This window comes from Dermacentor albipictus, chromosome 6, assembly GCF_038994185.2.
Source record: "Dermacentor albipictus isolate Rhodes 1998 colony chromosome 6, USDA_Dalb.pri_finalv2, whole genome shotgun sequence".
NCBI lineage: Eukaryota > Metazoa > Arthropoda > Arachnida > Ixodida > Ixodidae > Dermacentor > Dermacentor albipictus.
The window spans coordinates 43,987,441-44,012,135 of record NC_091826.1 but is presented as its reverse complement, the minus strand read 5'-3'; the positions used below and the strand labels follow the sequence as shown (position 1 = coordinate 44,012,135).

Below are 24,695 nucleotides of genomic sequence, written 5' to 3'. Positions count from 1 at the left end.
CCATATTCCGGGCTGTTTACATGTTGCTACTAGAACTAAGCCTGGGAGTGTTAGCCAGCGCCACCACTCACAGACCTCGGCGGTGTATGTGGAACATCCTTTCTGCCGCAGGCGTCACGAGTACGTGATATTTTTTTTTGGGGGGGGAGGGTGAAGCCCCCCCCCATCTCGTCAATACACCCACACGTGCTACCTGAATGTATCCCCTTTCTTGTTGTTCACACACACACACACACACACACACACACACACACACACACACACACACACACACACACACACACCCACACACACACACACACGCACACGCACACGCACACGCACACACACACACACACAGACAGACAGACACACACAGACAGACACACACAGACAGACACACACAGACACAGACAGACACACACAGACACACACACAGACACACACAGACACAGACACACACAGACACAGACACACACGCAGACACACACGCAGACACACACACACACAAACACGCACAAAATATGCCGGAAAGGGGTGTCAGCACTGTTGGAAGCGTTGAGCATGAGCAATGGTCAGAAAAGCACTGTCAGCAATGCATGGCTTGGCTTCGAAATGACCGGATCACAAGAGACGGTTCCTCGGGCAATAGGGAAAACACGCATATGTTATCGCACAGTTGAACAGCTCTGAAAGAAGAGCTCAAATGATGATCGCCTTGATAAATAAAACGAAAAAAAAAACTTCCTGTAGCTGGGAGCCCCGCTTGTCGGCTTCTCTCTCATTCCGTAGTATATAATAGCTATTAGGCTCACTCAATCGTTAATGTTTCCAGCATACGGCTACATAAACACGATAAAGAATTATCACAAAAAAGTGTAAACCGCCGTTTATCGTGTAACCGCGTTGCTGGATTGAACACCCGGGACATTAACATTTCCATTGCACTAAAGCAATAATGCTGTAGGAGCAATAAAAAAAAATCTTTATCGGTTCTTTTAACCCGGCTTTACAGAGCTCACCGAGTTCGCTTTCCTGTCTTTGCTCTGAGAACACTTTTATCTGCGCGTGTGTGTACATGTGTCTGTATGCGTCCGTGTAGTCCTATTCCAGTTATTTCTATCATTTCTCACATTTCCTGTAATCGTTATTTTTTTATAGCTTTCGTCTCTTTCTTCTTTTTTTTTCTTTCCCCTCGTTTTTCTCACATTTTGTTTTTATCTCTCAAACGTTTGGAGAAGCGTGCAAGGCGCATTGTTACAGCCAGCCTCTCCATGCTTTCAGCTTTAATTAGATCCCTCCCTTTCACGATCCAAAGCGCACGGCACTGCTTGCCACAATCACTTTACGGCCACCTGCGACAAAAAGCAAACAAACAAAAATTTATAACGGTGGCGGAAGGCACGCGGGCGAGTGTGCGTGGGATCGATAGGTACAAACACAATTCCCGCACTCCGACAAAGTAAGCCAGCTGTTCGTTTTGCTCGACGCACGCTTTGTTCCCACTCTGTGCATACAGTCGCGAGCAAAAGTGCAGAGACCAGAGGTGCGGCCGAAAAAAAAAAAAAAGTTTCGCGGCCTAGGCATAAAGGCTGAAATCAAATTATACTGCCCGTTTTTACCAGCGTCGTGTATACTATTAAGGCGATTTCACGTTCGACGGCCTGTGCTAGAAAAAAATTAATTCCCTCTGCTGATACCGTGGTCTTTAAACTTTTTTTTTGTTCTCTACTGTAAAACCCTGCGAATCGGCAAATGCGTCCGAGAGGGACAGAGCTGTGCCGTAAGAAGGCGGGCGAGACGCGTTAAATTGGACACCAAAGAGAAAAAAGAAATTATTTGATCTGCAGTAGCACGTTATCATCCCAGAATACCAAAGAATTCCAAGCTTACCGCGAAAGGACGCGCTTGGCTATAGGCGTGAAAGAAAAAGCCCACAAATAGGAGAGACAGGTGGCGACACCACCGTGAAGTTCCCGCACCACTCGCGGTGACGTCACACATTTTCGAGGGGGTCAGCTCGGGTTTATGTATTCTTTTTTTTTACTGTTTTATTTATTTATGTATTTATTTACCTTCAAGGCCAATGGCATTACAGCGAGTAGTGGGGAAAATACAATCATAAAAAGAACAACAAGGTACCGTGAGTCACAATAACTATTTCAAACAGGTATGAACTTAAACAATGGTGGTTAGTGCCTCGCGAAAACGTTGGTTATCAATGATTGATGCTATGTCAGCAGGAAGGTGGTTCCACTCGGCTGCTGTGCGCGGAATAAAAGATTCGAAGAAAGTTTTCGTTTTGCAAAATGGAATACCTGCCTTAAGGCGATGATCAATGAGATGGGACATATATTGCGGTAATAGAATAAATTTGTCGTGGAGAACGGTATGGTAGCATATGTTGTGAAATCAATTCAAGCTGCTAAGTTTTCGACGCATGGCTAGAGACGGAAGAGAAAGGCTGGCTTTCATGGTTGTTATGCTAGCAGTGCGGTTGTAGTTAGAAAGAGTGAAACGAGTCGAGTCATTCTGATTACGTTCTAGGGCAGTGATTAATTTTACATGCATAGGATCCCAGACAGAGGCAGCGTATTCAAGCTTCGGTCGAATTAATTTTTTCTAAAGTGTTAGTTTAACTGAAGAGGGAACAGTGGAAAAGTTGCTAAGTATCCTAGCATACGGTTAGCATTGTTAATGTTTTTGTGTGCACTGTCCAATTTAGGTTACATGATATATGAACACCCAAGTATTTATAAGATGTGACGGATTCTAGAGGAACGTTGTTCAAAAGATAAATAGGGGGACTGCTAGTGTTTCGGGCGACACGCATAATCTTACATTTTCGTACGTTTAGTTCCATTCGCCATGTTTTACACCATTTAGGCACCGCAACTATGTATGCTGAGCGAAGGGGAAGCTAAGCGAAGGGGAAGCAGACCAATCCCGGACCCCGGCACCATCCTCCTCACCTCCAGTTATCTACTTTCACCGCGCTGTCTCGGTTCCGCCGGAACCCTTTCTACTTCAGCATGCTCCTCGCCCTTTGTTAGCCTGTTAGATACGAAAAAACCGTTCAATGTAGGCAATGCTATTCGCTTGAACGCAAACAAAAGTCAAAGCCTACAAACAGGGACAGCGTTTGATTGGTCTCTGTAAGAGAGAGAGAGAGAGAGAAAACATTTATTTGGACCATCGAGGTCGTATGTGAACCTCATTCCTCTACCCTAGTGGCCCACACGTCCTCAGCAGCCCGCACAACACGTTACTGTGACTCCACTGCGGCTGCCTCCCCAAACAGAAGGTTGTTTATTCTTTTATCTCTTTTTATGACGCCAAAATGTCGCGAATATATAAGCCGAAGGTACCCACTAACGGCAATAACAAACCACTATCATCGGGAGCAGAACATTATCGCTATCATCATCATCGTCGTCGTCGTCATCATCAGCCAACTACCGGTTACATTTATCCGAGCCATTGCATGAACAGCCAAAATCAACTTTTCCGTCTCAACCTCAACTATAGATTATCAGCGACCCCGAGTTCGCTCTCAAATTCGTACTGATCTCTGACACTTTCTTAAGCAGTATATGTATATGCCAAGTTTATCTACCGCGGTTTAGCGCTACTCGTTTTCGGCCGGTCGGTTCGTACTGAAAGAAATAAGTAACCGTACGTAGCATCAAGAAGAGGCCACGCGTTAGCAAGGCGCACCGTTCGGCTTGTCAACTTTCTCACGTGTGCGTCTCGTTAAACCGAGCATGTGTTGGCGGGCTAGTTGGTTAAGCATGACTACAAAGACGGCGCCGAATAATACAACACACGAAGATGCAGATGACTGCCCTGTTTATTCTTGTTGTTTTGATCCTTGACAGCAGCTATATATTACTATGTCAAGAAATAAAACACTCAGTTGTTAGTGCGCCTACGTGCTGTCGCGTGTCCCCCTTCTTCGTGTGCTGTTTTATTCGGCGCCGTCGTTGTAAGTAGTCTCGTTAAAGTTGTTGGAGAATTATGGGAGAGGCCTTTGCCCTGCAGTGGGCGTAACCAGGATGATGATGATGATGATGATGATGATGATGAAAGTTATGCGGCTATTACTGCTTTGCCCCCTGGTGTCCATGTAGGGAGTTCGATTAGGCTTCGTGAAGAACTTCAAGCGGGCGTACGAGCAGCACAAATACGGTCGCGGCGCAACAACTGGAACGTCAGAGTGTATATAACAGCGCTAGACGTCACGCTGCTAGATAAAGTGTCATCGTTCGCGGTCACGACCAGGGAAACATTGTCCCACCGGACCGGCGCCCGTCCCCATGTCTCGAACTCGATGAGGGTCGCACACGAGTTTCGCAATGTTGACATATCGCGCAAGAGATATGCGGCTTGAGAAACGCGGCGCCCTTCAGCATAGAAAGAAAGATATACCGTAGACACCAAAAGAAAGGTGTTACGTCTTCAGATAACGGAGTGTCAATGGGCGCGCTTCCAGGTGTATATACTACGCGCTGCGGGCCAAACGTGACAGTTGGGGCGCGCTTACGCGGAGGCCGTATAAGAATTGTCGGGCAAGGCGAACGGGGACGCGGCCTTATCGGCGCTATCTAAACAGCTTTTGCCACGCCCTGCTTTTTGTTTTTTTTTTCTTTTTCTTTACTGCCACCGTCTTAACTACGTTTGGCGATACTTCGTCGCACATATAGTATTCACAGGTGGTCAAAACTAACCCGGAATTCCCTACAATGGCGTCCGTTCATTCGGGGCGTTTCTCAAGCCGATTAACAAAAAAAAAAAAAAAGGGTCGCCTGACAGCCACTGCGCGTATCTTAATCCGTTATTATGAGTTCGAACGTCGTGCCATACTGCTAACTTCAAAAGTAGTAAAAAATTCCGCATACGCAAGAAGAAGGGGAAGGCTGCCACGTTGTAATTTTTTTTTTCCCTGACCCCGCACCTTTTGCGGAATATCACCATCAGCAGCAGCAACCTATTTCTTTTCTACCCACTGCAAGACCGGTCTTCTCCCTGCGATCTCCAGTTATCCCTGTCTTGCGCTAGTTGATTCCAACTAGCGCCCGCGATTTACCTAATTTCGTCAGCCCACCTATAGTTTTCCGCCGTCCTCGACTGCGCCTCCCTTACCTCGGCATCCGTGGTGCAACTCCAGTGGTTCGCCGGTTACCTGCCCTATGCATTACGTGGTCAGCCCAGCTCTACATTTTCTCCTAATATCAACTATAATTATAGAATATAGGCTGCCCCCGTTTTCTCACCGATTCACATCGCTCTCTTCCTGTCCGTCTCATAACGTTACGCCTAGCATTCTTCGTTCCATTGCTCTTTGCGCGCTCCTTAGCTTGTTCTCGAGCTTCTTTATTAGGCTCCACTTTTCTGCCCCATGTGTTAGCACCGGTAGATTGCAATGATTGTGGAATATAAACGTGCTTTATTAACGATTACTTATAATTACCTCTAGGCGCAGCAGACACGACGATTACTTGTGCCATATGATATATACATCAACCTGGGCCGCCGATCTCAGCAACAACTAATTCCGTGGTTGATCAGTTTTTTTTTTTAATTTCTTCTTTAACCTCCCTCTTTTCTTATTTGTGTGCATTTTTCTTTAGCTTTCTGTCTCCCCTTAGCCCTCCACAGTGCAGGGTAGCAAACTGGATATCTGTCTTCCGGTTAACCTCCCTGCTTTTCGTATCTCATTTCTCTCTCTCTCTCTCTCAACTACTGCCATGCAGCATATTTCGCCTGTTTCATCAACTTGTCCGAATAAACTTGCGAGAAGACAGTACCCCTCTGGCATAAGATGCAAGCAAGCAAGCAAGCAAGCAAGCAAGCAAGCAAGCAAGCAAGCAAGCAAGCAAGCAAGCAAGCAAGCAAGCAAGCAAGCAAGCAAGCAAGCAAGCAAGCAGGCCTGCTACCGTCGCAGTTAAGTCGAGTTCTGAGCCGCGGAGAAGCTTCGCTGAAGTCTGCTGACTATACCGCCTTGACGGGCAGCTTGCTGGCTTACCCCCGTGAAAGAATAACGAAACAAAGCCGAAGAAACACGAATCGCTAAGAGGGAGAGGGTGGGCACTTTTTTTCCTTTTTCGTAAACTGTTTTTCTCTTCCTTGTAGTCCAAGAGCTCGGCTTTTACCACTAACAAAGGAGACAAGTTGGCGCAGGACAGGGGCAGTTGGAGATCGCAAGGCAAGGAGGGGCCTTCGTCCTGCAGTGGACATAAAAATAGCATGATGATGATGATGATGATGACGATGATGATGACGATGATTATTATGATGATGATGATGAAACGAGCGAGGCAAGTCCCTGCGCAGATCGCCAGACTTGAAGCACGTGGCGCCAGTGACACACACAAGCTTGTCTCCTATGCGACCGGCTTTACCAAGTGGGGGGGGGGGGGGACGAAGCGCGGAGGTCGTTGAACTCTCGGGGGTTCGAAAACACCCACGCGAGACCCGTAGCACCGCTTCGCCGGGCGGCGACCAGCCCACGTATACAAGGACGTCTAGACGGCGCACACACAAACGTACCTCGCAAACACGAGGAGACCGCGACGACGTCTTTGGAAAGAGCCACCCCCGCAGTCCGCCTTTCTTCCAACGAGGCAGGCGCGGCGGCGACTCTCTCAAGAGGCTGCTAATGGCCGCCGCCCAGCGGCGATAAAGACCGCAGCGCCCGTTCTGTAGTAACTGTTGATAAAGAACAACCTACGGTAGCTGTTCTCACCGCACGGCGTCTCGACGTCTTCTATCTCGTGTCCAACCCCGCCGTGGTTGCTCAGTGGTGTCGGGCTGCTGAGCACGAGGTCGCGGTATCGAATCCCGGCCACGGCGGCCGCGTTTCGATGTGGGCGAAATGCGAAAACACCCGTGTTACTTAGATTTAGCGGCACGTTAAAGAAAACCCGGGTGGTCGACATTTCCGGAGTCCTCCACTACGGCGTGCCTCATAATCAGAAGGTGGTTTTGGCATGTAAGACCCCATAATGCTAATTTTTATACGAAGCATATTACTAGAGCTCAACCCAGCTCCTCAGGCGCGGCGGTGTCGCCTTCAATACCACGTGACACCGTGATGTCAGGACAGAGGAGAAACGGGGCTCCAACTCGCGCCGTCGCTCGCGGCGTCGCGGCGGTATATAAGCAGCTGCGCTTGCCTCTGCTAGACACTCACGAGGTGAGATGCCTCCTGGAGACAGAGCTGCCCGTTGGAATGAGAAGCGAAGGTTGCGGCGTGCTACAGAGACTGTTTCTAGGTGGCTTTGCTACGGCGCAGCGACTACGCGCCCCGCATCGGACGCGGTGAGCGTCGAGCAACGCAGCGTTCGGCGCGACAACGAAATGTGCGCCTGAGCAAGCGCCGCACGCCTGAGCCGACGCCGACGACACCGGCTTTTCTGCGACACGAGCTCCTTTACGCTGTCGCGTTAAAATAAAGGCTAGTATGCTTCGCATCCTGGGCTTAACCTTAGCTAAGCCACAGCCAGTTTTTTTTTTTTTTTATCGCGTGTCCAGGGGGTACGCCTAACGTGCGAAAGTTTAGGCTGGCGGCCCTCGAATACGAGCTTTTGAAGTGAAACGGTCGCCACGTATCAGGATTTTAAAGAACTGTGGGGCTGAACGTGCTAAAACCACTTTCTAGTTATGACGCACGCCGTAATGGAGGACTCCGGAAATTTCGACCACCTGGGGTTCTTTAACGTGCACCTAAATCTAAGTACATGGGTGTTTTTTGCATTTCGCCCCATCGAAATGCGGCCGCCGCAGCCGGGATTCGATCCCGCAACCTCGTGCTCAGCAGCCCAACACCACAGCCACTGAGCAACCACGGCGGGTCCTACTAGGATCTTCTGACTGAGTGAATGAATTCGTTGATTCGCTCGCTCAGGATGAGCGAACGAAACCTACCGGTTTCGCACACGTGTTCGAATCCTGCGATCGTCCTGCGTGCAGTGACTTTCGATAAATGAGGATACTCGACGGAGTGAATGAATTCATTAATTCGGCCCATGCACGAACGGAACGAACGAGTAAGCCAATGAATGAAATCCAGCGCGATTCCCAAACGACTGGCTGTGAACGCGGCCTTCGTACCATGTGTAATGGCTCTCGATAAATGAGGACATCTGACTGAGTCAATTCAGTAACTCGCGCGTTTTAAAATGAAGGAATGAATGAAATCTATCACTTCGTACACTCGTTTGAACCTGCGTCCGTACTATGTATAGTGGCTGTCGATAAATGTGTTTTTTGAGTGAATCAATTTACACATTCGATCACTCAAAATGAACGAATGAATGAAATATACCCGTTCGTACATGTTCTCCAATCTAACGTTCGCCCCGTGTGACGGCTTTTAATAAATAAAGATTTGACTGAGTGAATGAGTCATTGAGTGAATTAACTAATCATTAATTCACTCAATCATAATGAACGAACAAATTAACAAATGAAATACACCGGTTCCCGCAATGTGCTGCGTTCGTCTAACTTATAATGACCTTCAGTAGTAGCAGTAGTAGTAGTAGTAGTATTTGTGTTTCTTTTGAACAAATTTCCACGGTGGAATAGTACACAGAAGGAGGGTCAAGAGAATGACACCTAAATGGATATTACTCAGTGCTGCATATGAGGAAGTTTGACTGTGAGTGAATTCACTAATGAATTAATCACCAAATTCTAAAGGAACCATGGACTAAGCAAGTTCACAGAACTTTTCCTGCTCAAAAAAAAAAAAGCGACCTAAATGCGCGAAAATAGCTCGAAATCCGTGACATAACACTGACGTACCAGCGCTGAAGTGAAGGACTCCGGAAACTGGGACCACCTGGGGTTCTTTAACGTGCACCCAAATCTAAGTACACGGTTGTTTTTTGCGTTTCGCCTCCATCGAAACGCGGCCGCCGCGGCCGCGGGATTCGATCCCGCGACCTCGTGCCTATCGCAGCCCAACACCCAATGAGCATCGACGGCGGGTAAAAGCTATAAAGAGAGAACGGCAAAAAGCTGAGCTAGTTGGTAAGGATTCATTATGCAAAATAGAAGTGAGGCGTGCAGACAGACCTTACCAACTAGCTCAGCTTTCTGTCGTTCTAAGCTTCATTTCTAGTACTCTGAGCCCTTTTCCATGTTCCCCTACTTATCTGCACAATCCTGCTTCGTTAGCTTCGCATGCGCAGATGAGTTTTGTGTCTTCTTTCTTTTTTCGCCTCAGTGCTCCCTTCAGTTGATAGTTCGTGTTGTCTACTTCTCCACTCTTGTGTCCTGTCTGCACGCCTCACTTCTATTTTGCACTATAAAGAGAGCTCCTGCCAAAACACGTAACTGAGCATTGCCATTTGTTAGGCGTGTTAGTTAACTGACTTGGAAAGCATATTTAGCGCCAGCGAACAAGGACAGAAGGGAGACGAATTAGCGCACTGTGGTGTCGTCTCCCTTCTGTCCTCCTTCGCCGGCGCTCAATATGCTTTCCAAAACATAAGTGAGCTTCGCGCTCCAATATCCGGCATTCGAATCCGCATTCGTGAATAGATAAGTCGGCTTGGATTGACTTGGGTGCCATACTCTCGCTCGCTCTCTTAAATTAGCATGCGGGGCACACGCGCCCATGCGCCAGAAGTGTCGCAAACCGGCTCTATTCGTTCGGGCGGGCCGTTCTTTAAGCGGGAGTTCTGTATCCGCGTGACAATTAAACGACCTCATTATACGGGACCCTTCCTTATCCGTGGCGATCGGCATTGAATGGCGAGCGCGCGCCATCGCGATTAATTGCGGTGCAAAATCTCCCCCCCAAAATTTTACCTTTGTTGTTTATAAGGTTCCCGCATCCGTATATGAGCGTGTTATATTGAATTCGACAGACTCTTCAGCTTCCCTTTAAACGAGTGCTGTCTACACTAACGCGAAGGACTTGGCTAAACGTTACTGCACGTGGTGCCACTTGAGACGCGCAGTGCGCAAACAAAAAAAGAAAGAAAAAAAGCGCCGCCGGTTTTGTGTTCGCGAGAGCAAGAATTAAATCGGAGATTTTAACGCGCCCCGACACAAAACAATTGGTTTATAGGCGTATTGTGAAGGGGCGCCGGATTAAACACATAGACCATCTGAGGCCCTTCAATGGGGGATTCAATGGGGGATTCAATGGGGGATTCAATGGGGGATTCAATGGGGATTCAATGGGGATTCAATGGGGACAATACCCTCATAGAAATGCTGCCGCTGTAGCTGCGACACGAACCCGCGACCTCGTGAAGCAGCAGTGCGCCATTCACTGAGCAATGGCGAAGGGTGCAGCTAAGAGTTTAAGCGAGAAAAACTTAATTACATGAAATGCGAATGAGCGTGCACACTTCCCCGCCCACTCCCCTCGCTCCACGTGAGTGCACAATAAAAAAGAAAGACACAAAGAAAATGTAGCATCATTGTTACACAAGGGCTTCGCTTTACTTACGATACCAGTTATTTTTTTTCTTTTCTCTTTTTTTTATCAAGGCACACGTGTCCCTTGCGTTTCGTCCGAATAGCAAGGGAATGACATCCGCGTCCTTGTGTACACTCAGGAGCAGTATGCGATAACCATTCCGCGGGTATATCGATTACGCTAAGCGCGACCCTTCGTTGGACTGAAACGGCAAAATGTAGCGTCATTGAAGTGCCAATGAATTTGCGCTGTCACAAACGAACCCTGCCACAAAATTTCGAAACTATATAGGGTCCAACATACACGCTGACCAAAACGGGGATCGTGTGAGTGACCGTTTCAATTAATGTTTTTTTTTTCGAGAGATAATTGACAAACCACGTGAATCGGTGCGTGATGCTTCCCTTAATTTACCATCTAGATGCTTATCATATTTTAAGATTTATCACATCTTGAACGTGGAATCGCACGTCCATAAATCTAAATAAAGGAAAAAAAGGACCTCAAAAGTTCTCATGCTTCAAACGAGTGACTATAATGATTGCATCCTATCATTCTGTAATTATCTATCGCCATCCACACGACTTCTTTTATTTCACGGTCATCTATGCCATATTACGACGCCATGACCTACCGCTGTTGTGCACCCGCTGCTCTGTGTACGAGGGAAAGAGAGACATAGAGAGAGAGAGAGCGGAAAGGAAGCAGAAAAGCGGAAACGTGGACCGGTACACAAACTGCGGTCTGTTACCCTACAACAAGGGTCAGGTAGGTGAATGTAGTAAGATGAGAATGAAATATAGAGTCCACCAGTCTACAATGTCGCCTACGGCCAACGGAAACACAATCGCACAACGACTGCTCTTCGCTCATTATTTCGTTTTCGTTACAAACGCAGACCACAGCGGTCCCTGTATATTGCGTATCGTTCAGCTATCGTTCAGAACTCACTGCGCACGAATAACACATCTATGCGAACCACAGCTATCGCTTTGTTGCAGGTTACAACCACCTCCGTATGCAGAACAGCGCGCCCGTTAATTGCGAGCCCGCGCATGCATCTGGCGTCGCTTCTTTTGTCACGTGCCTCTTACGTCACGTCGTTCCGCTGCTCCTCCATCTCCGTTCCATCGCTCTCACCCGGATAGTTGCTCCGCCGAGCGTATCCCTTCCCTACACTGCCGAAGGCGCATTCTTTGATCTGAATAAATGCTGTCGCACTTAAATTATCGGGAAGAGAGGCCGTAGATTAGGGGAATGAAACATTTACGATTTATCCTGCCGAACTGATCAGAACGAGGACACGCGGGTAAGTTATCCGAATGTTATTTTATACAGGAAGCGTTTGCGTTTTCGCTCTGGAGCGGTTTGTAACATCTGCAACATCGCGTGAAAAAACGTTGAAAAAGTGAGAAATACGAGAAGAAAGGTAAGAACGTCAAGAAAAATCGGCCGTTCTGCTACAGAGAAAACTACGCGTAACGCTCTATAGCGTCAACGGCGAAAAGGACGACGTAGCACAAAAACGCATAACGGTCTCTTTATTCCTTACTTCGTTCTTAAGTGCAGAAATGTTTTTCAACGAGCGTGCTGCACAGAATCACGTGCGATGTGTTGCTGCATTGTTTCTTTCTCTAATATCCACCCCCCACCCCCTCTGATCCGTCGAACACTTTGGCAGGCAAGACAGCTCTCGACAACTGAACAGCAGGTGGGATGTGACTGCGTCATTTCCTCTATTTGCACGGCGTGGACAAGTGACACGCATCACGCATGTGGCATCGCTTTTTTACTGTCGTTTAGCATCTGTAGTTGGTTACCAGAGCAACGACCAGACTTCGAAGCCAATTAGTAAAGCATCAATGATTAGGAAGACAGCTGTGTGGAGCTTGAGAGTAAAACGGGGTGGTTGTCATTAAAATGAAGAAATGGACATGGGCAGACCATGTAATGAGTAGGACAGATAATACGCGGTTTGTTGGAATAAAAGCAGAATGGGTGTTGCCGAGGAAAGGGAAACATAGTCGAGGACGGTGGAGACATACATAGGTGGTGTGATGAAATCTGGAAAATTGCACACAAGCGACGGTACCAGCTGGCGCGCGATGGGAGTAATTTAAGGTGGCTGGGACGCTTTCGTCCTGCCGGATATAAAAAACGATGATAATCATGACGATAATTGGAACAAGTGTAGCTGAAGGCGGGCAGTATGTATTCTAGCATTTCGATCATGTTAGAGAAAGAGCGAAAAAAGACGAAAGAGAGGCCTCAAATTATGGCCAAATAGACAACCATGCGCCCTTGCAAAAACAAAAAGAAAAAAGGAAGAAAAAAGCACCTGAACTCATCTGCGCTGTCCGTGACTTCAGTGACTATTGGGAGTCTGAAAGATTGGTTTGCTTTGCATTGCTTTCGTTAAGTGATATGGTTAATAAATAACCAATTGCACGCTAATTTAAAAAAAATTCGCACATTGGAGAATCGCTAAATTTGTTAACTGTACAGAAAGAAAGTCATAGACAGGTAGCGAAATCACGTGAACATTAACGGCGTACAAAAGCACCTGTTGACAAGACCGCGCTCTTTCGAAATGTCTGGAAGATATCGTAGGAAAATCAGAAGCGAAAGAAAATAAACGAAAAGAAAGAACGAAAAGAGAGAAAATACGCATTTGTTTACTGCTCGCCTCTTAGCCTTAGAGCTGCTTTCCCTGCAAAATGCCACGCGCATGTCACCAACATGCGCGGAGGTCTGCGCGTTTTCCAAACATTATCCCGACGTCATTTCGCACGCCCCATGAAAACCGCAAACAGTTCCCAGTTTGGGCAACCCTAGTCCCAAATTTACAAAACCCGGCTGCACAAAAACGATGTTTTTATTACTATACGCGCGCAGTAGTACACCCAGCCACAAAATATTACGGACCATAAAATTTGAGAAAAAGCTGAATATCTCCGCAACTTCACAACGCTACCTGGTATTTGCATTTCGGGCATCGACTAGAATATGTTAACAACACAGTCGCATACAGTTATACTGGCTTCTGCTACATACTGCTTGGAGGAGGAGGAGGAATAAACTTTATTAGTAGAAATGAGCCGACGGTAAAATCGTTTTCTACAATTCCCTGGTCCGTAAACTTTTGTGGCCGGGTGTACATACACCGCGTTTCGTCAAGCCCGAGAAACCAAAAGCAACGCGGCGAGAGATATGGCTCCTTTTAGACCCGCTCGCGAAGACACGACACAATCGAAGGCGTCAAATCAGCCATGCGTCTCTTCTCCGGCGTTTCGGGACGAGGAAGCCCCCCGCACCTGTTTTGCCGTTTCGCAGATCCTAGGTCAACACCTCTGACGTCGCGCGAGCGTGGCTGAGGCGCCAATTTCAAAAGCAACGCGATCGTAGCGGCACCCTTTCTCCACGACGTTGTCTCGTTCTACAATAGGAGCGGATAAATATTTCGCCGTTATATAGCGTCATTGGCAGGGGCATTCTCCTTGTTTTATACTTATTTCATGACTTGCAGCGTTGGTCATTTGGGGGGGGGGGGAGGGGGTCATGTCATTTCGTCTGCTGCTTGAGTTCTGATTGGCTGGCCTGGGGTACGCATCAGAAGGAGACAGGCGACCCCAGCCAATCAGCAAATCAGCACTTCAGTAGCAGACGAAACGTACATGACCATTCGGTGGACACTTACAGAATAGCCCCCCTGATCAGCTGGGTGTCCATAATTGACGTATCGAAGACAACTCTTGAGCAGCCGCAAGAAGTACGAGACCATCAATATGCTAGCAAAAAAAAAAGAAGAAAACCGGCTCCAATCTTGATGTTCGTCTTGTTTTCGTTGACAGGTACTGGTTTCGTAATTGACAAACGAAATGACAAGCATTACACGGAGGTCGCAGCCGACACTTTGACCAGAAGTGCTGTCAATTTAAAACATCAGACGAAACGCGGTGTCACTTGAAGCTTGCTTCCGCGACCTTCACTACCAAACTATAAGCATGCATAAGCATGTAGAGCATGCCGCAAACCACTCCGGGCGATTAGTGAGGCTCCAGGCCAGCGACATATGCTACGCATCAAGCAGACGTCGTCGAAACGACGCGGAGCGAATTTTACTCACCCGTCTTGTTCAGCGAGGTATAGCTGCCGTTTTGCATTGGTGCAGAAAGTGTCCACCCGTTGGCCCTGTCCTACCCACACGCGCGCGCACGCACAAACCAGATGTTCGGGGGGCTCCTCGGGTCAAGGCGCACGCCGACGCAGATGTAAATATTGCGTCGTCTTGAGCCGGCGAACACACACGCCGCCGACAAGGGTTGAGCGCGCGCCGGAGCCGGGGAGCGGTCCTCGCACGCGGCCGCTCTCGTGGCAGTCGGTTGAATGGGAGAGAGAAGGCACCACAACGGTCGCACGTAGCTAGGCAGCGCCTCGCCACGGCGGCGAGATGGGAAGCGGCTGATGCAACACGCCGGGCTTCCAGCTGCTCCGGCGGCGATCCGACGCACCCGACTACTACGCGACTGCGTTGACAGCGTGCGCGAGGTACGGTGGTAGACGGTGCGAAGGGAAAGGGGTAGTTGTAGAAGAGCGAGTGGGTTTGTCGTGGAGAAAATTTAAACCCGTTCGAAGGACGCGCACGCGCACTGATTTCAAGAAGAAAACAACGAAAAATGCAGGTCAGAAGAGAAACGAGCGAGCTTTCGCAGGGCGAGCGAAAATCAACTCAGTAGGATTGGATGTTGTTATCCGTGAGCCATTTGTCACTGTGATGTAGGTTTGCTTACACGGAGAAACTCCTTTTCGGGAAGGGTCGATCGCAGTGGTTTAGCGTCAGGCGGATGAAAGCAATGTCACTGCGAATTGGATTCGAAACACGTGCTACGTGGAACGCTGTTTCGATCAAACCGGTCTAACGCGCGCGCGCGCGCTGTGACTTTGATCAGTGAGCTGCGCACGCTCGTAATCGGTCGGTGAAAGTGCCGGTGGAGCTGATGCAAGCGGGAGCGACGTCTGCTGAGGGTCGGTGCCGAATGACTAAAGGACCCGCGCGTGGGATGGCTCACTGGGTCACCAGTGGGAAGCCAGGGCGCATATATGCCCAAGTCGGGAGAGGGCCAGGGCAGCGCCTCCGCGGGCGCGTATTTTTGGGATTAGGAGGAGAGAGGCGAAGGGAAGACCCATGCGCCACGCGGAGGGCGCGGCGGAAGTAACTGAAGTAAGCTTCCGTACGAAGGAGAAGCAGAAGCCTTCCGCCATGGGCAACCGGTTGCAGTTTATCGCTGTCCAGCACGTGTTCCGGCGTAGCGAGCCAGAGAACAACAAATAATGCGCCAATTGACATGTTCCCATAAAGTGTCCAGTTAACAGAATATCTGTTATAATCGGATAACGTTGATAAAGTGGGTGCTTGGGAGCGACATGCAGCTGTGTACGATGGACCACGTGTGGGTATTTTGAGAACTGCCAGCTGCGGAAAATGTGCAAACTACCTATTAGCGTGCCGCCTGATGGCAATTTTTGTAAGCTTGATAAAAAAAAAAAGAAAGGCAGCATGGCCTCTGAGAGTACTCAGGCATTCTTGAATGCTATGAAAACAAAGAAATTAACAAAACAAAAGAAAACGCATATATGCCAATGCAAGCATACTGAAGGCATTGGTATTGTCAGATCGGTTCTTTTTTTGATTCAGTCTACGGATGACAACGCAGTCCAAATTTCGAAATTTGAAGTACAATCTCAGAGGCGATGTTCCAATGCGGGTATTCTTTATTCCAGCTGGCCAGAGAGGGCGCTGACGTTCTCTTCAGCGTTTTTTGAGCAGATCATGCAGCCGACAAAGCACTCGCACTACATTTTTCCAGATTAGCGTGTGCTTTAAAGGGGTCCTGAACCGCTTTTTATCGCTTTGGAGAAATGCATTTGAAGGTGAAATAGGCAATTTCAGACAAACTTTACCGCAAAGAGTACTTCAATGCCATCAGCAGGAGCGTAGTTATTATTAATGCCCAGGACACTACGGTGAACTAGAACTTGCACTGCGAAGGCTACAGCAGAGCGCGGCGCGTGCTGTATAAGTCGCCGTGGTGCACAGTTCAAATTTGATTTTGTATGTCAACGTAGAGGCTTTTGGGATTTGCTTACGTTGATTTGACGCATAAAAAGAGTAGAAAGAAACGGACAGCAGTCTAAAATGGAATGTAATACTTACTTAAAAATAACTCGTTTTGCCTTTCTTGACCATCGAACATGTGGTGTCCAAATGTCGACGTCAACGCCGTTGTTCTGGCTCCCGAAATCGCATGCGGTGCTTTCAACCTCTGAAAGCATAGCCTTTGAGATCCGCTTTTTAAACTCAACGGAGACCGCGGGCAGTCACGTTTTTAAGGCAAACTTCGGCGTCTTGGGGGTGTAGCTCAGATGGTAGAGCGCTCGCTTAGCATGCGAGAGGTACGGGGATCGATACCCCGCACCTCCACTTCTTTTTTTCCTGATTTTTTTTTCGAAGCGCAAGCTCCTAGAAGTAAGAGTTAAGCACATTTTAACGCCACTGTTTCGTGTTTGCAAAACTTAGTTAAGGCTTAAGTGATTCCTTATTAATTATTTTGTTACGTTATAGGCACACCGATTACGTAATTATAAAAAAGCGCTCACCTAGAAGGGCAGAGATGCGTTACGTGTGTAATTATTGGTACTTCTTTTTTACGCCCTTCATAGACTACTACTGCCACAGCTTTTGTGGTATATTGAATAAATAAGATGAAATGCGACATGTAATACTCATTAAAAAAAAAAAAACGCTCCCCGTCGGGGAATCGAACCCCGGTCTCCCGCGTGACAGGCGGGGATACTGACCACTATACTAACGAGGAGAACGAGAACTGGTATCTTTAAAATTAACCACCAGTCCGTCCTGTGGCTACGAGCCACATAGGAACGATGTTTTGAGGCAGCGTCTACTACTTCTGTCAAGTTAAATGACGCAGCAACGTTTGTAATACTTTGACTTGTGCAAGAACAAAGTGACGCAATTTAAAGCTGCTACGTCATATGCTCCGAACCTGTCCTAAACATCTGCGCATGGTTAGACCAGTTGGACACGGTGCTTCGGTGGGTAGTTCTGAACTTAGTGTCACACATTACTTCCCCCCTCTTTTTTGGCTTCTGGATTGGATTGGCGCGGCTCGCTACGTGCTTGCGCGCGCTTTTCCGAGCGCAGATTGGTGTGCGCCTGGTTTCTGCACTAGGCTGTTATGCGATCGCTTTTTCGAGCGCAGATTGATGTGAGCCTGGTTTCTGCACTAGGCTTTTGCACGATCGCCTGCTTTTTGCACTGGGCTTTCAAAAGGCGAAGTGAGCGTCGCTTACTGCAGGCGGCAAGTGCTGCGTGAGGCTCACGTACTGCGTGAGCAAAAACATAGGCACGTGGCTCATGAAGGAGATGACCGGCGACTTGCTTAATCTGTCGGACCATGTCATCGCCGACTGGAGGAACTACGCTCGTGAGGTCGTGCGGGACGAGCTGCTGGCGCGACCCCCACTCGGTGGCCCCGGGAGGATTGTGCAAATTGATGATTGCCTCCTTCGCGGCAAGCGAAAATACAATCGAGGCCGCCTGATGACGGGCGACAAGGTTCCGCCGAGCCGCCAAAATTACGGCGGCATTGCAGATCGTGGACCATGGGTATTCGGCATGATCTGCGTGACCACCGGGGAGCTCCGACTATTCAAGGTCGACCGACGAGACGCGGCGACGCTAGGCCCCATTATTGCAGCCAACGTTGAACCGGGAACCACCATCCACAGTGATGAATCGGCCGCATACAACTGCATCCCGAACTTGGTGGGGGCTAACGGAGCAAGACTGAATTTGCAATGGGAGGCTGTTAACCACAGCATGAACTTTGTAGACCCAATCACGGGCGCTCACACCCAGAAAATCGAAAGCTACTGGCAGAAGGTGAAGCGCTACCTCGACTCCGCCGGCTACAGGGTGACTCTACAGCTTCTCGAGTCGCACCTGATATGGCTATGGTGGGCATCGATTAATGGGCACATGCGCTGCAAGGACTCGTTTCTGCGTTTATTAGAAGCGATCGCACGGCGCTACCCAGTGTGACATAGTAATGGAAAATAAAGCGCACTTTTCTGACCCTTTGCTTTTGTATGAATGTTTCCCGGCATTGCTGCGCGCTTCCATACACGGTAGGCCCGCGGCGCTGCACTTCCGCAGTAAGCGACGCTCACTTCGCCTTTTGTAAGCCCAGTGCAAAAAGCAGGCGATCGTGCAAAAGCCTAGTGCAGAAACAAGGCTCACATCAATCTGCGCTCAAAAAAGCGATCGCATAACAGCCTAGTGCAGAAACCAGGCGCACACCAATCTGCGCTCGGAAAAGCTTGCGCAAGTACGTAGCGAGCCGCGCCAATCCAATCCAGAAGCCAAAGAAAAGGGGGGAAGTAATGTGTGACACTAAGTTCAGAACTACCCTTCGGTGCTTCTTCCCGGCGAGCGATATCGGCAGGGTGTTCAGACTCAGCCTGGCGACTGCGGCGAAGAGTTGACGCACTTCGCAACGGCTCGTGCTTCATCAATGGCAAGGGCGAATCATGCTGTTAAGGCGCGCTTAGTTGTAGGCGCGAGCGAGTCGTTCGACGCCGCGCGCATCGGAGTGCGTTGGCGGCGACCGGTTACGTTGGCTGCGCCAGTGCGTCGAACCATCGGTCGAAACATGGTCGAAATCACGGTGGTAGAATGGGAGAGGCGGCGGAACGGCTTTCGAGTTCCCGCCGCGTGGCAGCAGGGGTAGTCTGGGTCCATTTCTCCGCTCCGCCGGACAAGAAAGTGCGTAGCCGGTGGGCGTTCGCGAGCATTCAAACTGTATTTTAAAGCGAAAGGTTTACTGGCCGCGAACTTCGGATTTCGCCGTGGCTGCGCTCCGAGGAGGCACATGACCTCACAACGCGCGCCTCGCCGCAGATATATCTCTCTCTCTCGCCCTAATCACTACTGCGCATGCGCCACTAGTAGCACCTAAAGCCTCTCCATACACGTTTCCGCCGAGCGGCGGTGGCGCGTGGATGGAGGGGCTTTAGTAGCACTGAGCCACAGGTGTGGACATTGTTTCACACTATAGTGTTATAGTGAGAAACTCTATGGGTGTGGATGGATGGATGGATGTTATGAGCGTCCTCTTTGGAACGGGGCAGTGGGTTGCGCCACCAAGCTCTTGCTGTTATACTGCCTAATGTCCTACCTAGGTTAAAAAAAAAAAAAAAACTCGCACAACTAAATTTTGTGATCCCCTTTTGCAAACTGTGCTTTTGTACGTTGCCGTTTTGCATCGTTTCCCTACTTTTATTCCACCAATCCTCCAAACGCCTCTTACCAATCCCTACTGCGGACATGTTCACTTTTCCACTGCTCTCGCAGAACCCAAGTGCTTCAAGGAGGCCAGTGGGGCCTAAATCGGCCGCTGGGCAGACGTCTTCAGATTCTAATAAAACATGCGCCATAGTTTCCCTAGCTCTAGTGTTCCGCCGCTGTGCAGCGCCATGCCTTTCCGCAGCTGCCGTCTGGTATGACGTCACACCTTGTGTGTTCCTCGTCGTTGCGCTGGCCTCCGCTCGCTTCGCCAGCTGCGTCGCGTGCCTGATAACATGTCGGAGGATTGAAAAAGAGATCTTGCATGGGCCGCGACCACAGTTGAGGCGGCACTATGGACGGCAACAATTCTGATAAGCAGGAGGAGGCCTGGAATCGACATCGGAACGAGATGAAGTGGAAACTAATCACCCAGGAAACAGACAAGAGCGTGCCGAACGACTGGCTAAATGCTGCAACATAGCTAGACAACCAGACTAAGCTGGACTTGCAATCAAGATTAACCAAGGCTAACCATGCTATGCCTTAGCTTTCGCTGCATATATCCTGGCATAGCCGAGCTAAGCCACTGCCAATTCTTTTACGTCTCTAGCGTTTCAGAAAGAGCTCCACATTGTAGTGCCGCATACCAGACAGATCTTCAGTCACACTGAGTATAGTTACCGTCACTTAAAATGGACTTTTCGTGCAGGTTTACGCGTGACCTCAGACGCGTCGTTTATTTCATTGTTTTATTTCTTTATTTTGCTGGACACAGATTGGTTCTGAGAACTATGGAGTGACTAATGCGTCATTGCTGAATGAATCACGTTTGAAACGAATATCTGTATGATATGTTCACGATCGATAAGTACATCTGTTTCTTCTTTCTTATTGCAATATTAATAAAAAAAATTCTTTATAAGCATGTACGACTTTTCAGAAAGAGTGTTTACTGTCCTCCAAAAATTACTGTTGGCGTGTTAACGAATATTTATATACGTGTGTGGATATATATATATATATATATATATATATATATATATAATGTGTGTGTGTGTACCAATACGTTTGCATTTGCATACTCTGATACCAAATAGTATGGCTCATTTGCTGCACTACTACGTATCAATGAGAATGCGCCAGTATGCAAAAGAAAAAAAATAAGAAAAGCAGAGGACTAGACTAAGAAAATCTAAGGAAGCTATAAAAACTCGCTTGAACTAGTGCTTCGCAACAAAAGGCATAGGAGATTTCGTGTTCACATACTTTCCTGCACTCAATTGTGCCATCTGGGTGCATTTAATTGTACACTGCAACCTCGAAAAAGTATTCATTTTCTAAGATAGCGTAATTGTTTTCACAAGCTAAATGCCGATAAAATGGGTTGTTACTTTTATTTTGCACACTTCTGTCTTTTCTTTGGAGCTGAAAGATAATTACAATTTGGCAGCTCACAGTGAAATTTACTTACAGCCAGGCGATCACAAATCAACTACGTCCATTATCCCAATGCTACCCACAATGACGTGAAAACCAAATATTTTCTTACACTCTGTACGTGCCCGTAAGAATTTTCACGCTTTCAGAAAAAGACACGCGCTTCCCTTGTGATCGGCGTTCCTTGTCAGTCTTGTCAAGACTACCCACACCGATTAGATTACATAGAGCTCGACACACTTATTTTTGTGGGCAAAGCCAACAGACAGCCTCTACAAACTATTAAAATCATAAACAGCATTTTAAAGCCAGGAAAATTATGATAATAACCGACCTCTATTGGCACAGCGAAAGCTTACGATGCGTGCCCATAAACCCCTTTCGCCACCTGGCGATAGTTGTAGAAACCCAAGAGGTGCGGCGACATGCTTGTGGCGCTCGTTTGGCCACCTCTCCTATGCTACCACCGTGGTCGAAGTATAGACGCTGTTGATCTCGCCAATGTGACGTAACATGTCCGCACGCTCGAGCTGCATCGGACACAGCAGCACTAGAGTCACTCTAAGCGGCACATGTACACTGCGGACATGGTACACAGGGGCAAGGCTCGAGCGAGCGCAGCTGCGATGCCTCTCCGCAGTGGATCATGTGACATGATGTTAGACCTTCACACTTGTGCGTTCTTTGTTCTATGCTTGCACATTGGTGGCTGAAGGTCAAATGCGCACCGAGATTCACCTGCAGAGTTGTACCTCGAGGAGTAGAGTTTCGCTCTAAAATATGCAAGAACATAGCCATGGCATGACTTTTGAGCTTTGTTATTGCCGGGTGAAAACCATCAGCATGCCCTTTGAAGAAGGGTGGTGGTTGATGCCACTGAGGGACACTGTACATGGACATCAATATTTTGCTTAAAATCTTTGCTTAAAACGGTTATCTGACCTGCGCATTACATGACCTGCCCAGCTCCATTTTTCCTCTTCATGTCATGCAATTAGAATATTGTCTATACCAATTTGCTCTCTGATCCAAACCGCTTTCTTTCTGTCTTTTAACGTTATGCCTAGCAATTTTTGATCGTTCCATCGCTCTTTGCGCGGTCCTTAACTTGTTCTCAAGCTTCTTTGTCAGTCTCCAAGTCTCTGCCCCATATATATGAGCTGCAACACGGTGAGCGCGTTCAAAAGGGCCCCAGGACTGCACGGCGGCGCCAACATACGAAAAATTGCTGTAATAAATACCAGTAATTGTAACGGAGTTCAGTTCTCCCGTTATTCATATGATCGATGCTACCGTGCAATCTCAAGGCCCTTTTGAACGCGGACATCGTGTTGCAGCTCACCTTGCACGCGACTGTGCCTTCCCGCACAGCGGCGATCACCAAATGGGGCGTCAGTGCCCACTGGTCATGCAGCATCGGAGCGTAAACAAACTCGCTCATGGGCATGGCCAGCGTGTGACCTTACTCCGCCATCAGGCCTCCGGACTAACGGATACAAAACGAGCAGCAAAAAAAGAAACTTCTCTACCGCAGTACCAAGGCAAAGTCTGATATTCAAGGAGCAAAAGCACCATGATTTTCTCTCTCGCACCTTCGCACGAACATCAGATGATTCCAGAAGTGACAGTATCGTGTGGCCAGCCTCGCCTCCTTTATATAGCTCATTGGTGCCACCTAATGCCTCACAAAACAGGCGGGGAAACAGAGGATGCTATGAATTTGTGAACAGGCAGAGGAAATAACCACAGCCTATTCTATTCTATGACCACTGCACTAAAAAGAAAAAGAAATTGGCAGCATGTTACACTCCTGTGACACGTGAAGACGGAAGCTTGCTGCACGCGTGGTTACGCATTATTTGATCAGAGTGGTTAGACTTCTTGCAACACATAACGAGCTGCAGTGTGAAGTAAACATGTTGCACTGTAGGTCCCTTTCCCTAGCAACACAGCGAGCGCCTAATGCACTATCTAAAGAATATTTCGTTCCTTTTTTTCTCTTTGGATTCTTCTTTCACATTGAGCCATTGCATCTTTGCTTGCTTACAGCGGTATGGGCCATTCCATAATTTTCTTTTTCAGGTTTTACTGCAGGTTGAAATTAACGTTTTACCAATCCAATCCAAGTATGAGCCATTACTGATGATGATATTTTTTGTACCACTCGTCAACCTTTTCTTTAAACCACTCAAATAGACGCTTTTTTCGGGTATGAGCCATTGCAACGAGCCACTTGAGGCTTTCGCCTTAAAATGACCGAAGTAAGCACGGAGGAAGGAAAAACCTGAGAGGCCCTGATGTGAACTCATTGTGAAGCATCTGTGACGCTGGAAGTTGGCCTTACTCCTCCGTCTTGTCGTGGCAGATTCCCCTCTTTTTTACATTTCTCGCCCCCAGTGGGCAACCATGCGCAATCCCACAGCTTAGTGGGATTTCGTTAACTTGCATGGTTAACAATGCTTCGCATAACATCGATGCGTACAGGCCGTGGGAAGAAAGACGAAGCGTCATTTGCAGAAAGGACTTCGTTGTATCTTCATACGGGGTAATGCCGTGTGGTCGCGCCCCTATTCCAAGGCACCGCTGGCTCTCGCCATCCTTTCTGCACTCCGGACCAGTCTGAGCCAGTCCTCGAGGGCAGAGCTGGATAGCAATGCCTCCGATCTCTAATGTTACTCTCTTCTTGCTCTTCAGCGTGAGCCGTGCATTCACATGTGATCTGGTAGAGTGTCGGTGCGTTCCAACACCACGGGCATGTCTTTGCATGCTGTTGGGTAGGCGTTGGATCTAGCGTCTTTTACTTACAGAATACTGCAGGCCAACGTGTCCCAAGCAGGATTGGAATATTGTATGTAAAGTTATTGTGACACGTAATGTAAATCTTGCCAAGGAAAAGCAGAAAAATAAACGTACTATTTAGAGTTACTTAGAGTTACTTTAGAGTTAAGGGAATGTAAACATTGCATTATAAGCAAGGAGGACTTTTTTTTTTGCAGAAAGGAAATAAATATGGACCATACATGAAATCTATGAACTAATCAAACTGTGCCAAATTTAACACGAGAGCATGGGCATGATTGTTTTACACACACACTCACAAGCACGAAGGAAAACGTTCGCTAAACACAATTTTTCATTGCAGGTGATACGTTACCAGACATGAATACATCGACAGGCAGGGCATTCCATTCAGTAATTATTCTGGAGAGAAAAAGAAAACTTAACGTTTTCTCAGGCAGAAAATAAATTTTAGGCATTCTATCTTTCTGCAAGTTTCAACCACGTCAATATCATTTTCTTGCATTCAGTGAGATGGGAAATCGTGACATCCATAACAATTAAATATGAAGCGGACAGCTAGTCTCTTGATATGCTCCAGTTTGTTAATGTTCTTTTTCCTGAACGGGTCCCAGATGACACTAGCATATTCCAATATCAGCTTAACTAACGTGTTAAATGCAATAGCTTCACGGA

The 24,695-nt window shown here is 47.9% G+C and overlaps 1 protein-coding gene and 2 non-coding genes across 3 annotated transcripts in view; 1 reads left to right on the top strand and 2 right to left on the bottom strand.

Annotated features, from left to right (window-relative positions):
* LOC135921994 (sodium-dependent proline transporter-like) overlaps positions 1-15,383 on the bottom strand; it is a 108,526-nt gene extending 93,143 nt beyond the window's left edge. Inside the window, exon 1 of the mRNA XM_065456400.1 lies at positions 14,544-15,383. Coding sequence (XP_065312472.1) covers positions 14,544-14,580 — 37 coding nt within the window. The 5' untranslated portion in view covers positions 14,581-15,383. The remainder of the gene's footprint in view (positions 1-14,543) is intronic.
* A 1,442-nt stretch (positions 15,384-16,825) lies between these two features.
* On the top strand, positions 16,826-16,898 carry TRNAA-AGC (transfer RNA alanine (anticodon AGC)). Its single transcript has one exon. It is a non-coding gene; the product is annotated as a tRNA-Ala (tRNA).
* Positions 16,899-17,220: 322 nt separating this feature from the next.
* Positions 17,221-17,292, bottom strand: TRNAD-GUC (transfer RNA aspartic acid (anticodon GUC)). The gene has a single exon. It is a non-coding gene; the product is annotated as a tRNA-Asp (tRNA).
* Positions 17,293-24,695: the final 7,403 nt, after the last annotated feature.